A 14,324-nucleotide genomic window follows, 5' to 3' on the forward strand; every position below is an offset into this window, starting at 1 on the left:
CACCTAAGCAGCCTTTCTTGAAAGCTTTCTTGCTAGAGCGGGGTTTGGAGAGCTTGCGGGGTGGCGAAGCCCGTGAAGTCCCAGGTACGCCCGCACTCTGCAGCGTTGCTTTGGCTCAGGGCTCCGCTGTGGGACGCAGAGCGAATATTTACCCACACTGCTTGCCTTGAATCTCCTCTTGTTTGATGGGATGGCAAAAGCTCAGCAGAAGTTCCAGGTTATAGCAGAATTTCTGGCCTAATTACATAGGTTTCTTTTTTTGGGGGAGAGGAGGGAGGAGGAAGCATTTGCTTCCCTCTTTTTCCCAAGCCCCACGAAGAGGCTGGGACCACTGGAACATGTAGAAATCAGCTAGTCCTCCTCCTCCAGGAAAAGAAATTAACCTCAGGGGAATAAGAAGGTTCATCACAGTCCCTTATTTCCATCTCTTTGTAGTGTTGGCTTTGGTCTTGCTTCGTTGCCTTGTAACCATGGTGTCGATTATGATATCGCCCTGAAAGCAGGAGGGGTGTTATCACAGGTGGAAGGCCCAGTGTTTGCAAACAAAAATAACTCGGTGAAAAAGAAGAACGTTGTTTTATTTCGCTGCTTTTAAGAACGCGTCATTCTTTATGTAGATTTAAATAAAAACCCAGAGACGAGCAATCTTGAATTAACTAGCCCGTATGCCTAGAAGAAAAAGCGTTCAACACAGAAACACGTTTTGATTTTGAGTTTTCAGAAAGAGGCTGCGGAGAGGTGGGATTATTTTAATATTACGGAAACTTCCCTTCAGGATATTGTAATTTTCTTGCCTGTACTTCTTGTTCTCGTTACTCTTAACGTGATAATCCTATCCATAGCCTTTTGCCGTAAGTGTCGGGTATGTGTGGCCATTGATGATCGCTACTGGGAGCGGGAATTACTGTGTACTCTGCAAAATGTGCTTGGCTTGCTTTCAGCTTGTCCTCCTTGCACGCCTCTGATCCGCCGGTCGCTGCCGCCTGTAAATCTGCCCGGTGGGAGCACGTGAGAGCGCGTCTTCTCCATTGAGTGCATGGGGGGCCCCGCTTCTTCTGTGTCGTATATCTGGGCTCCTGCGATGCAAACGAGAGCGGCGATGACTGGGAAGGCTACATCAGCCTGCAGACTGTGATGACTGGTAGCCAGTTGCTACTGTGGGCGTGAAAAATAAGAGCAATCCTTGGGCAGCTGTCTCCGCATAGATGGCACTGGAGACGTGAGTCAGGCCGGGCAGCTGAAGTGCCGCCTTGTAGAGTCACCTCGATCATATGTAGAAAGCGCACAGGCTAACCGGGGTTGGGTGTTTCGGGGAAGCTTGGAAGCCCTGCAAGATTTGGGGGTTCGCATCACCCAGAGGGTCGCAGGGTGGGGAAGTTTTGCCTTCCTTCGTATCCATCGGGCAACGACGCCTTTCGCTCGTCTCCACTCCTTGCCCAGTAATGGGGGAATCAAACAGCAGAAGGGAAGGGGCAGATACCGTGGATCTCTGCAGGTGGTTTCATTTCATGTCCAAACCCTCCGGTTCTTGGAGGAACCGAGTGCTGAGCAGATGCGAGGAAGAGCCTCCCGAATGGGGAGAGGGCTGGAGCTCCATGCCAGGGGAAGGATACCACCAGCCTTCAAAGGACATATTTTTGAGTCGTGCCCGACCCTCTCTGGTTTGCAACCAAAACAATTCACACATAAGGCATATAAATAGAGTGCAATACTCCCTGGTTATTTTAGCAGCCGGAACAGCCATAGAAATCGAGGGTGATTTTTACTATGTGCTGGTTACCTGACCTCCAGGCACCAGCTGCTGCGGATTTCTGCAGAACTGTGAACCAGGCAGAAGTCGTGTGAGCTGCCCCCACACTGCTCCATGCCTGTTCTCCAGCGACCATTTTTAGCAGCACGAAAGGGAGCTGGAGCTCGATGGAGGTTTTTCATCCACAGGGAGAGCCAGCATGCATCCCCCGGATGGTGGGAGCTGATGGCGTGGACAGCTGTCCACTGGGGATGGGGCTGAAACTCGGCACGCTCGCTGCGCCGGTCACCGGCTGCCTTCTGATCGTGTCGCTGCAGAGTATCTGAAAGCGCAGACCAGAAAGATATTTAGAAAAGGAGGTTTCAAGAAAGCTGGGATTTGTGGGCTTCATCTTAAAATACTGGTCTTTTAATAGCAATTTTGACTGAAAAACGAATGTCTCTAATGAGTGTTCTGGTTTCACATAATGCTGTTTATAGAATCATAGAATCCCAGGTTGGAAGGGACCTCAAGGATCATCTGGTCCAAGCTTTCTAGCATGAGATGGCCCAGCACCATGTCCAGCTGAGTCTTAAACTTGTTCAGCATAGCGGAGTCAACCACTTCCCTGGGGAGATTATTCCAATGATTGACTGTTCTCGTTGTGGAAAATTTACCTCTCGTGTCCAATCGGAATCTCCCTGGGCGTAACTTGTACCCATTACCCCTTGTCCTCACCACGGGACTCCTTGTAAAAAGGGAGTCTCCGTCTTCTTTGTAGCTCCCCTTTAAGTACTGGTACGTGGTACTGGTACTGTTACATCAAGCCTGGGTTTGAAATCCCGAGGACAGCATGAAGATTTGGAACAAGCCTTTGGATCCTTCTAGTCCTGGCTGCTTGCAACACTTAGCATTTCCTTAATAGCATGGTAGCTTGACAACACAAATGAACCCAGTTTTGATCCCATGACAACAAAAGCGCATGTATTTACTCTTGGCTGGTCAATTGAAATCCATTTGCTTATTTGGTCGACGAGGTGTGGAATGAATATTTAAGTGTGTGTTAAAACAGTCAGCATGGAAGGAAGGTTCCTTAAAATATCTTGTATCACTGGAGATTTGCTGCCAGATAGCAAGTAGGAGGAAGCAGTCATTGATGTAGCATCGGGAGAAGGCTGTTCTTTAGCTCTGCGCTCTTTGCCAGCACAGGTTTCTCCCTCCTTTGCGAGGTGCCGCAGTCCGCTTGGACCGCTGCTCCAGCTGAAGTATTTCATCGGAGGGAGCTATTGCAGGAATAAGGAGCATATCGAGGAGGCAAATAATACGGAGACTGGAGGGCTCAGTAATGGCTTGAGGGGTTTGGGAGGAGAAAACCCATCTTGTTGAAGATGGGGAAGGAGGGAGCGGCTGGGTGGGGGTCTGGCAGCCAGCCATGGGCAGCCCCACCACGGGGGTCCTTTGCTGCTGGAGGAGAAGCAGCCTCTCTCAGCTTCTGGGACGATCATGCCTCTGGAAGAGAAAGCGGGCTCGTCCCCCGCCGGCACCGAGCTGAGCTGTGGGCGCCTGTGTCAGTGCGTGCTAAGTTGCGATCTCTGCTTTTAAGGCATTCCCATTTACTCTGTCAGCTTCCAATTCATGTGCTGGAGCACAACCTTGGAATGAGCTGACGCAGTTGGTGGCGGTGTCTTTTGCTCTAAGAGAGTCTGGAGGAAAAAAAAACAAGACTTCATTTACTTTTGAAGCATAACTCCCATTATAGCTGCAGCTTATGCTTCCCTGGGTTCACGTAGGCATTTCCTGAGGACAGGTTTCCCTGCACAGGTAGTTGCCACTCCAGGCTTTGCTGCGGTACCTTTGAGCTGATTTCCATCTCTTCTTTCCACAGGTGGAGAGAGACTTTGAAAGGGAATATGGAAAGCTTCAGCAGTAAGTATCAACCACACTGGTAAAACAGGAACAGTAGCATACTTCTCTGTTGTGCCCTCTTATTGCATCTTCCCAGGACATTTTAGCCAGTTATGCTCTTCCCAGCAAATCACTCACCGCCCTGTAATTTCTAATTCTTCAGAGTTTCTCTGGTGGCTGGGTGTTCAAAGGTATCCTAAGAAGTATTTGCAGTGGGGTTGAGGTTTGCGGATTATGGCAGCTCTAAAGTAAAGAGTGTAAAATTGCCAGAAAACTGTGGGGTCACAGAACAGCTCAACACCTCTGAGGACAAATACTGGTTTTACCATACTGACTGTGTCACATAAGCTCACACTTATCATCTGGAAGCATTTGGCTTTACCATTTGTGGTAAGTGTGAGGATTTAAGAAAATATGTGACTTTGAATAAGAGATCACCAACTTGAAAAGGTTCAAAACCATCTGAAAACAACCAGAAAAGGTTGAGCAGTACTGAACTTCAGAGAGCTTTGCCTGGATATTTTTAACTCACAACAGAAGCCAGCATATTCAGCCCGTAAATGATTTGTTGCATGTATGATACACTTCAGTTTGTTTCTTTCCAAGATTCAGACTTTGCCTTGTTCTCCCATCTTTCAGATTGGAAGATCAGACCAAAAAACTTCAGAAGGATATGAAGAAAAGCACAGATGCAGACTTGGGTATGTGACTGTAGGATACATAGACTGTGAACTTGGCCACAAAGAGATGAAGTGACTTTCTCAAGATCACATGAGTAATCTGTGACAAGTCTGGAAAACAAATCTAGATCTCAGTCCCACTCAGTTTGCTTAGTTACAAGGCCATCTGCATGAGCAGTAGCTCAACCAAGGGAACAGAAAGCATGTTATGGGCTTAGTCCCTATCTCTTGAGCTGCAGCTTGCTGTGTGGCCTTGGACAAGTCACTTTCTTTTCTTTGCCTCAGTTTCTGTGGCCGAAAAAGAGGAGTAATTATTCCAGTTCTCATGTTAGACAGGCAGGAGCAGTCTCCAGCTGAGCCTGTTGGGTCAAGCAATGCATGTTCGTCTACTTCAGTCGAGGGCATCTTCTGCTCTCTGAAGCCAAAGGAAGGTGGGCTGAGGCTTTGGGGGGTCTGCAGAGCACCACGTAGGCATCGCCGTACGCGTTTCGCGTCGGAACTGCTGACCTAGCAGCTCTCATTCAGGAATAACCCTGCTCGTTCCCTTGGTGGCTTCTTGCTTTGGCTTGACCTCGTGGCAGTGGGCGACGTAGGAAGCAATAAACAAGTCATCTCTGCGTGTACCGCCGCAGCTGCCTGCGTGAGGTGACATCTGCCCTTCAGGTGTCCCCTCCCAAGGCACGGCAGCCCCTGCCCGCTCCATTCATAGCTTCTCTAGTAGGAAACCGGTGTGACCGCACCACGTGGCGCAGGCTTGAAACAAACATGGGAGAGAGAAGATGGAGCGATCTGGCGGAGGGGAGCTGGGAGAAGTGGATTCGGTGGATGCCAGTTATTGAACCGAGCAGGGCAGCCTGCAGAAACATGCAGTAAGGAGCTGTGTTAAACACAGATGGTTTTTCTCAGCATGTGGTTTGGAGTAGTCCCTGTTTGTACCGGGCCCCCACAGCTCTGGAGCCAAGGCAGATGCACCAGCGCAAACAGGTGTGGGCTGGACTGGTCCAACACTCATCTCGTGGGAGCTGGGTTCACAGAGGGGCAGGGGAGTGGGAAGGAGCCCGACCGGGCGCTTTGCCAGAAGGAGGGCTGGCAAATTTGGGGCTTCCCATGATACAGGCTCTCACCTGTGCCTATGTGTGTGTGCATGCTCAGATATTGCCAGACATAAACACGGATCCCGGCTCTTGCCCATGCTCTCCCACCATTCCCAGAACCGTGCTGGCTGTGTGTGTGCTTGCACAGGGAGAGCGGTGGGAAAGGCACCAGTAACTGGCTCAGCCAGGACTCCTTTCCAGAGTGAAAACTGCCCTTTCTGGGGACTTTGGTCATTGTCAGGGATCCTTGGTAAATTTTTCCTTGTTAAGGATTCCCCTCCCCTCCCTTGCAGTGGGCGTTGTTTATATGGAGCATTTCAAGTCCCAGAGGAGCTGTGGGAGGACTTTCTTTTTCCGTTCTGCTACATGGCAGAGTCACAAATGAGCCTTGGCCAGATCCAGTAAGATCTGATTTCTCATTTAAAGGCACGAAATCATGAGCGTAAGGGAAGATTTTGAATGTGGTCTGGTGAGGGATGGCTGAAGGAAAAGGAGGTAGATCTGATCAAGCTCTGAGGACTGCTTTCCTCACCTGGCAGTGGCCATTCCCGAGAGGAGGTAGCTGTGCTTGCTCAGCCATCATCCAGCCCCCATATCCGACGAGGACGGCAGTGTATCAGCGCTGTGTCCTCCGGAGTGTCTTATTTCTTCCACTGTACCTCTGCGCCGAGGGCTTTGATTATTCACTGCCTGCAAACACTCCCTAGCAAACTGGACCCAGCGGCTCGAGTCTCCACCTTCTGCCAAAAAAGACTCAGCTCAGAACGAGACCGATTCCTCCGTCTGCATGAAAATGTTCCTGCGAGGCTCGGCCGCTGCCCTGCCAGCTGCAGCAGCATGGCTGGGAACAGGGTACGGGTTATTAGCAGCACTCTCCGTACTGCGGCTAAAGATCACTAACCCCCTTCCCCACCCTCTTTCCAAACAAAATATGATCTTAAGGAGCAGGAGGATGTTCTTTAATTGGAGACAAAAGCTCTTCTTTTGAAATGAGATACAGGTGACCCACGGGATCACCGTGGCTCAGATTTGCTCTCTGGAGCGTGCCTGGCTGTTCTCCATTACTTTTATTGTGATTCAAAAAATCAGTGACTCTCTAAAGTCGCTTCCTTTAATTGGAGTCGCGTCCCGTGTGTTTTATTAGCAAAGTGCGGTACAGACCCTCCTGAAGCCCGCCCTGAAGGGCAGGTGATGCTCTCCTCCTCTCCCTCTCCCTCTCCCTCTCCCTCTCCCTCTCCCTCTCCCTCTCCTCTCCTCTCCTCTCCCCTCCTCTCCTCTCTCCTTGGGACCAGGGGATGCCCTCCCAGGCTACTGGCTCCCTGTGCACCAGTGGGGACGCGGCATGTGCCGGGGTCCGCAAAGCTGCCGTGAGAACCGCCGAGCCCACCGCGGCTGCTTTTTCAGAGCTGTGCAGGTGAGGTGGGTGACGCAGGGGAAGCGCCTGACCCAAAGTCTCACCGAATGTGCCTGAAAAGCCCCGGTTTCTGGCCTCCCAGCGTGACCCCGCTGCTCGCCGCAGCTCCCCTCGCTACAGTACTCTTTCAGTCCTCTCCTTATGAAGGGAAACTAATTTTTCTTCCAGCTGAGGGAGTTCTGCCATTCTTAACTCCGTCCCATTTTGGCACAAATCCTTCTTCAGATGTGGTCACACATATGGATTATATCCCATCTGTTTAAAGGTTTAAATGCCTAAACCCTTAATGTTTGGATAATAGACGGATACGGTAGCTTTGTTATTCCGTAGTTAGCATCTCGTTCTGCATTGAGCTTCCCAGCTATTTAGCTTCTGAGCTCTCTGTATAATTGTGTGTAACCTTTAAATCAGAATGTTTAACCCCTTGATTTATGATCTTAAGCCCCATTATTCAGATGACTTTAACTTTTAATATCTGAGTGAGTACAGTAGGAGTCCTTCCAAAGCTCATCTGTAGCACGGCTCAAGCATCTGGCTTTCTGATCTTAAACTGGAATAACTTCCAGCAACAGTGCTGACGAAAAAGAACATTTTTTTTTAGTACCCGTGACTTTTTTTTTCTTATTTATTCCCATTTATATTGATGCTTGCCTTTTTATTCATCCTTTTTTCCCATTCTGTACCTTAGCTATTTTCTTCCTCTTTTGTAGTGGTCCTGTCACAGGGATTTAGTTTTCCCTTTGAAGACCAAGTGTGTGGATAGGAAGAGAGATGTGTCGGATGGAAAACAAGCAAAAGTGCTCAGCGAGACAAGAACTGAAGCCCATCAGTGCGTGACCTGGTGTTTCTGTATTTCTTGGTGCCAGTCTCACCCTGGCTTTTGGGTTGGTCTCCACGGGCAGAAAATTTAGGCTCACTGAGGGAAACTGCTTAGCCAGCTTGTGTCTCTGCTGCTTGCGTAGTGCCTGTTTTGAGAGTAAAAGAGAAACCTCGTCTTCCAGTCCTGTCAGTCTCATTTCCACCAGCAATAAATCCACTTCAAATATATATTTTCGTAAAGCCATTTGAAAGATTTAAGGGACTGTGATTTTTCTCATTGTGGAAGAGCTGTAGTGAGACTGGGAGTGACACTTAATAGTCTGTCGAGAAAAGACGTATAAAAAAGCCCATCTACATTTTTTTAAGAGAACAGTGCTTTTGTTAGTCTGGTATTATTTCTGGTAACACCACAAGCTGTACATTGGAGTGGTTCAGACTTAACATATAAAAACAGTTCTCTGGGTGTTTATGTGAATGAATTGGTGGCTCTTCCTTTCTTTTCTTTTCACCGATGTTGAGTACCTTCCTGGAAAGTTGTGCTAAACCCTCCTCGGTGGCTGAAGTCCCTGATTTTTGCCCACGGTCACCCTTTGCAGATGCAGGAGCCAGCCTGGGCAATGAGGGCTCGTGTAGCTGTCCCGCCAGGCAGCCGCTGAGATGTGACCCCCTCTGCTTTCCTTTGCATGCTCCTGTTGCCCACAGCCATGTCCAAGTCGGCTGTCAAAATCTCTTCGGACCTGCTGTCTAACCCCCTGTGTGAACAGGAGCCCAGCTTTCTGGAGATGGTCACAGCCTTCGACACAGCGATGAAGAGGATGGACTCCTTCAACCAGGAGAAGGTGAATACGGGTTTGGCTGAAGAAGGGGAGACCAGGGTGTGTGCAGAGGTGCTGTTGGTATCTCCTCCTTCCCATTTTGTCATCATCTCCAAGACATTTCCCACATGAGTTTCTCTATAGTCTTACTCTTCTTCTGGCTGTGGTTGTACTGGGGATTGCAGCTCATCCCGAGCACATGGGAGAAGTTTGCTATTTCTTGGTTAAAGGGCATTGTGGTTGTGCTCAGAAGCCCACATCATCCTATGGTAGGCGCTGTGCAAACATGTATCGTTGTGCAAACAGACTTTTTCAACAAGCCTGACATATAATCATCCCTTTTGCTTTCAACAGGTGAATCAGATCCAAAAGACAGTCATAGAGCCTTTGAAAAAGTAAGTACCAACGTTGTCTTATGAGCTATATTGAGTGTTCATCATAACCGTGTACTTTAGGGATGTGTATCATCGAAAGAGATGTTGTCGGGTTAGAAATCAGCCCTTCCTAAAGAGGTAATAGTTCACGTCCCGGTGACAAAATGGCATCCTTCTTGCTTTACAGTTGGGGCACGGAGAGGTGGGATGGTTTAGCTAAGTCCGTACTCTTACTCTGTGGCAAGGGTAGAGACCTCTCGTGTCTTGGCCTGCCGGGTGTCTTTATCTGTACTTTAAAGAACACCTGAGATGAGTAATCCTGAATGCATTAAAGCATCCAGCTTCTCTCCCTTTACGTGTTGGTTACTCCCAACACTTTGCTCCATCCAAAGGAGAAAAATGGACTGGGGAGCTCCCCTGCGGCCAGCAGGCGCGGCCAGTGCCATCCAGCCCAGGGTGGTGAGTATTTAGGTGTTTGAACAAAAGTTTCTTTCCTTTGGAAGTTTTCTAAATAAAAAAGTAGCAGCTTGCTTTTAGTGGAAGTTCTTTCGTGTTTATAAATAATATATCCAGGCAGGAAAGAAAGAGATGTTAGAGCCGTCGTCGCTATAAAGTGAGCAGGTGGGAAGTACGGACAGAAAAACATCAACATCCCCCATCCCGGGCCGGTAACTGATCCAGGGTGGGATGTCTCAGACCCTGGAGAAAGCCTTGCAGACCTCTGCAGGAAAAGCTTCAGAGCGCACGTGGTCTGCAGGGCCGGCGTGGGGTGCACGTGGAGGGGAGCCCATGCAGAGTCACACCGAGAGCCACCCTGTCACCGGGCGGAGAGGTGGCAGGGAGTGTGCCGGCATCGGACCTCGCTCCAAACCGTGCCCGTCCGCAGGCTGCACGGCTTGGAAATAAATCCTTATCGTCGAGCGAGAGCCGGAGCTGTTGACGGTATTGTTCTGGTAGCAGGTTTCCATATTTTCCCCTGTTTCCTTGCTCACCGGTGCTGTACGGTGCGTCAGTACTCAGTCATGCCTCGGCACCGCGGCAATTTTGTCACCTAGGTCTCATCTGCTGCAATTCCCCTCTGTCTGCACAATTTCCACCGGCGTTAGCAGCCATTATCAGTGTCACAGGCTGTACCCCCTAAACATTTAAGGAGTGCTTCAGTTGCTATACCAAATGTCTTCTGAAATCCTGAGATTTGCTATTTTGTTACAAGAACAGAGCAAGCGAGCGAAAATAAAATAAAATTACTTTAATATGACAGTAAGTGTTGCAAATTGCTGAATAACAATTTCAGTTTAGGTTTGACACAGGGTGGTTTGGGTTTTTTTTTAAGTTGTTGTTTCTGCCCAAATCTGAAAGTAAAATCTCATATACCACTTAGCGCATGAGGTTACTGCGTGTTTCTATCCGAGGGATGTTTGGTGACTCAAGTTTTACCTCGGTCGTCTATCCACGACCAGAAATTCTTGATTATTTAGAAAAAAAAAATGAAGAAAAAGAAAGAAAGAAAGAAAGAAAGAAAGAAAGAAAGAAAAAAAAAACCAGGCTTGTGCTGTGGAATTGTGTTGCTTATTATCTAGATAGTCCTCATGAAAGATACATTAACTTTTTCTTCCAGCATTCTGTTAAAATTGGAAGAAGGGCTTGTGTCTCTGAAATCTTTGTGGGTTTTTTTTTCTCCTCCAACTTGTGTTAGTTGACGAAATGAAAGATAATACCTTTCCCTGCAAACCTTGCCTTGTGTTTTAAACCCTGGGCAGCGTATGGGGCCGTTCATTAAAGACAATAAAGCCATTTCCACATCACCGAAGTCTTATTCTGCATTTGTGCGGTGTTTGGCTGCTGGTCTAGATGCTGCCGTAGCACAGGCGGTACAGAAGGGGAAAAACCCTTTCCTATTGCTTTGGGTTTGAGGCAGCTATGCAAGATCACATTATATTATTCCTGCCGTAGGGAAATACTGGGGGAAGAGTGGAGTTTTGCAGGACACGGGGGCAGTTGGTTTGGTCCCCCTCGGCAGCAGCGCGGTGCCCGGGAGCGTGTCTCACAAGGTGTAAGGCTCAACTTCAGGGCGGTTATCGGTCCCGTCCTTAGTTAAACGTAAGGGTGTTTACTTCAGCGTCCTGGCTGCTTTCCAGCCTTGGCAATTCTCTCCAACTTCCTAAATTTCCACTGGACTTGAATATGGTATTTTTTCCCTTCCTGCCCTTTGGCACCTGCAAACAGTTGCTGCGTGCTCTTAAACAGCTTATGTTTCACGCTCGGAGAGGCTGCATCTCCGCGCTGAGCAAAAAATGTTCCTTTCCTTCCCTCTTTCTGACTCTCCGCGTAGGTACGCGCATGGCCGAGTCGTGCAGCCAGGAACATTTCTAAGGAGCCCAAGGGTCCATTTTGAGGCTAATGAGATGCAGGAGAGAAATGCAGAGCTTGCACCTCCCCTTGTCCTGCTGGCAGATAAACCCCAGCAACGTTTCTAGGATAAAAGTTTCAGATTAATGAAAGCTGCCTTGAGGAGCTCTTCTTATTTCCAGTTAGGTATTGCTTCCCCTCGCAGAGACAGTCCTCCCCAGCCTCTCCCAAACTTGCTTTGACCTAGAAAAAGGCTTTTGCTACAACAGCTGCACTTTATTACATCTTCACTGGTGGTCTTTTATAGTTTATTAGCCAAAGAAACAGATAAGTATAATCCAGGCAATTATCATTAGTGGTAATATATTGTAATCGGAGGCACATGTGCAGTAAAATCTCCATTCAGTTGTCCAGGGATGGTAGGTTGCAGACAAATATTGAAGAATTTGTTAAACCATGCAGAAGAAAGCGGTGGTAGATTTAGAGGGGGGTGGAGGCTCGTATTGTTTAAATCCTTCTGCTTCTGGGGACGTAGGGTTATTCAGAGTTTTGCTTTTTGAGCCCCAAGAAGCCCTTGGCTGGCAATCACTCATTTCACTTCAGGGAAGGAGCAAAGCTCTAATGAGAATATTGCATATTTCAGCGTGTGGGTTGGGCAAGGCGCTGGGGTGGCTGGGAAAGGTCGGGAGGGAGCTGCTCTCCTCTTTGGGAGATGCCGGCGTAAATTCACACCAGAGCAGCGGATTTGGGGCGAGGAGGGAGAAAAACAGCTGTTTTTTACTTCGCTCTTCCAGTTCTTCACTCTGGCTTGGGTGAGGAGTGAGGTGTATTGCTGGATCGGGGGCTGGTGATAGACTGGGTACTGTCATCTTAGTATTACATATTGTGTGTCAGTATTTAAGGAAGGAAGCCGCTTAAATAAGCCAGGTGGTTTGGAGATTCACGGGCTTTAATGCCTTTCACGTTTGGAGGCGATTTTCGTTGCCGCAAGGTCTCGAGTTAACAAACTTTAGCTGTCTGAACCTCTCAGAGCATGGGGATGTCGCGGTCACCCTGGCACGCTACCATCCCCTTGGCTCGGGGCACGGTCAAAGCCGAGGGGCTGCTGCAGGACGGTGAGGCTTTGGCAGGGGTACGGCGAAGGGTACTGCCGCCCGGCTGCCATCCCCGGGGCTGGGTGTCAGCGCAGCGGTAGGTCCCAGGGGTGCAATCCAGGAGCCGTTCGCAGCAGGCTGATGTTTAAATTCAATTAGAGCTGTATGTCAGCAAGTATCTGCCGGCGATAGCAACCAGTGCTTGGCATCCACGGAGCAAGGGGGGGTCGTCGTCTTCTTCTTCTTCCCATAACCCTGCCATTAATGCGAACCCTCGAGCTGCATTTCCTCCCCTGCATTTCCACCCCTGGGGCTGCCGGGACCGGAAGCAGGAAAAGCCGCTTTCATGTCCTTAACGAGCCCCTAATGAGGATTTCGTGCACAAAGCTAGCCACATGGCTGCCTGGCCCCCTCCCGCCGCGCGGGGCTCTCGGCCTAATCCCCAGCTCGCTGCTTTTTTGTACCGTCATCTTCATTTCTGGTCCTTTTCGCTCTAGTCGGAAGGGCTGGTTTTAATTTCCCCCTTCCTGGTGGGTGGACGGGCCCACGACGGACGTGTGGGCACGGGCTGAGGAATGGCAGGCATCCCCGAACATAGCCCAGATGCTTCGGCCTCGCGCTGAGCCGTCCTTCTGCCTCTCCAAACTTCCTCCTCATCTCATCCGCCGTCACTTTCTTTCGCATCTCATGCTCCCCAGCTCTCTTACTCCTTTTTCCCCTGTCCAGTGCCAGCCGTAGATCCCATCCGCTTCCCTTTGCTTTCATTATCCAAGCCGTTGTCCCTAAATAATGCCATAGGGAAGAGCGCACGTGCACGCCAGCCTAGTCTAGCTCACGGGGCTGCCAACGAGAGTGCTCGAGACACTTGCAAACAGGGAGAAATAAAGGTTTTACCGTTATTTTTCCCTGCGCCGAAGCCCTGGCACCTCTTTCGCATTGCTGACGCTAAAAATGGGGGCTGGAGGAAGCCGCGGGGCGAGCATCGGGGATGCAGCGGGGATGGAGAGGGAGAGGAGAAGACGGGCTGCTTGGGGACCTCGCTGTCGGCCGGGAGGCGATGGGATGGTCCCGCTCCTCAAGCATCCCCGCAAAGAGCCGCTCGCCGGAGCCCGGCAGCCTCCCGCCAGAGAGGGAGAGAAGTTTTCAATTTTCAAGCACCAGACTTGTCAGCTGGGCTGACTAACGAACGCATCCGGCAGCGACGGGAATCCTAGTGGCACTTTTATCTCCCGTGGCAGTGTCTCTCCAACCCCGTCCTTTAATTACGGGAAGCTGAAGGGAGGCTGGCGTGGAGACGAGGTGGCAACATGATTTATAATTCAGAGAATCGGCTGATTTATATATTTTTTTTTCCAGGGCTAAACTGTCATCCTAAGAGGAGTTCACCAGTACATCCCCCCTCTCCCTCCCAGCAGCGGGGAGACAGTAATTTGTATTTTCTTTTCGTTATCCCTGCGTATCTCCCCTCACCTGCTCCTCTTAAGCCGCCTGTACTGTAATCCCCTCTCAGCAGCCTTGCCGAAAAAGTGACAGGGAACAACGGCGGCTTATTCTGCAAGCCGCTTTCGTGCCGGGGGCTCTAATGCCCTGTGCTGCTGTTTTACCTTCACTCCTGCTCTGTGCTTTTAGCACCGTACCCACCAAATTTGCTTTAAGTCGGCTTCAATTTTCTTTGCTTTGTATTAAAAAAGAAAGTATCGAGTAACGGAGGGCGGCCCTGGGGATTTGTGAGTGGTTACGGCTGTCAGACCCTCTCAACCCCTACAAAAGCAGGGCCTGGGTGGAGCGTACGGAGGAGGATGGTGCTGGGCTTATCCATAAATACCCACATCTTCGGGCTTTTCATCTGTGCTTCTCGGAGCACTTTGCAGCAGGAGGAATCCTTGCTCCCTGTGCGGGTGGAATGGATGGGTGAAATGACCAAGGTTTGCTTGCGAGGCTTCCCTGGTCCTGCTAAAATGCTGAAATTCTGGGTTTAGTTGTTCAGACTTCATTTCCAGAGGGGCTGCCGCTGTTTGGATGTTGCTCACCACCCACGACACTAATGACGG

The 14,324-nt window shown here is 49.7% G+C and overlaps 1 protein-coding gene across 3 annotated transcripts in view; it reads left to right on the top strand.

Moving 5' to 3' along the window:
- BIN3 (bridging integrator 3) overlaps nt 1-14,324 on the top strand; it is a 41,305-nt gene that overhangs the window by 13,902 nt on the left and 13,079 nt on the right. The window contains exons 2-6 of one of the 3 annotated variants that reach the window (XM_087762942.1): nt 3,615-3,655; nt 4,274-4,335; nt 7,533-7,651; nt 8,344-8,480; nt 8,811-8,851. In XM_087762942.1, coding sequence (XP_087619068.1) covers nt 7,594-7,651; nt 8,344-8,480; nt 8,811-8,851 — 236 coding nt within the window. In that variant the 5' untranslated portion in view covers nt 3,615-3,655; nt 4,274-4,335; nt 7,533-7,593. Of the gene's footprint in view, nt 1-3,614; nt 3,656-4,273; nt 4,336-7,532; nt 7,652-8,237; nt 8,481-8,810; nt 8,852-14,324 lie in introns of all 3 variants that reach the window. The other 2 variants (XM_087762940.1, XM_087762943.1) reach the window with 2 other exon arrangements.

The sequence above is a fragment of the Nipponia nippon genome, unplaced genomic scaffold (genome assembly GCF_047370975.1).
Source record: "Nipponia nippon isolate SJK-2023a ecotype South Korea unplaced genomic scaffold, ASM4737097v1 scaffold_27, whole genome shotgun sequence".
NCBI lineage: Eukaryota > Metazoa > Chordata > Aves > Pelecaniformes > Threskiornithidae > Nipponia > Nipponia nippon.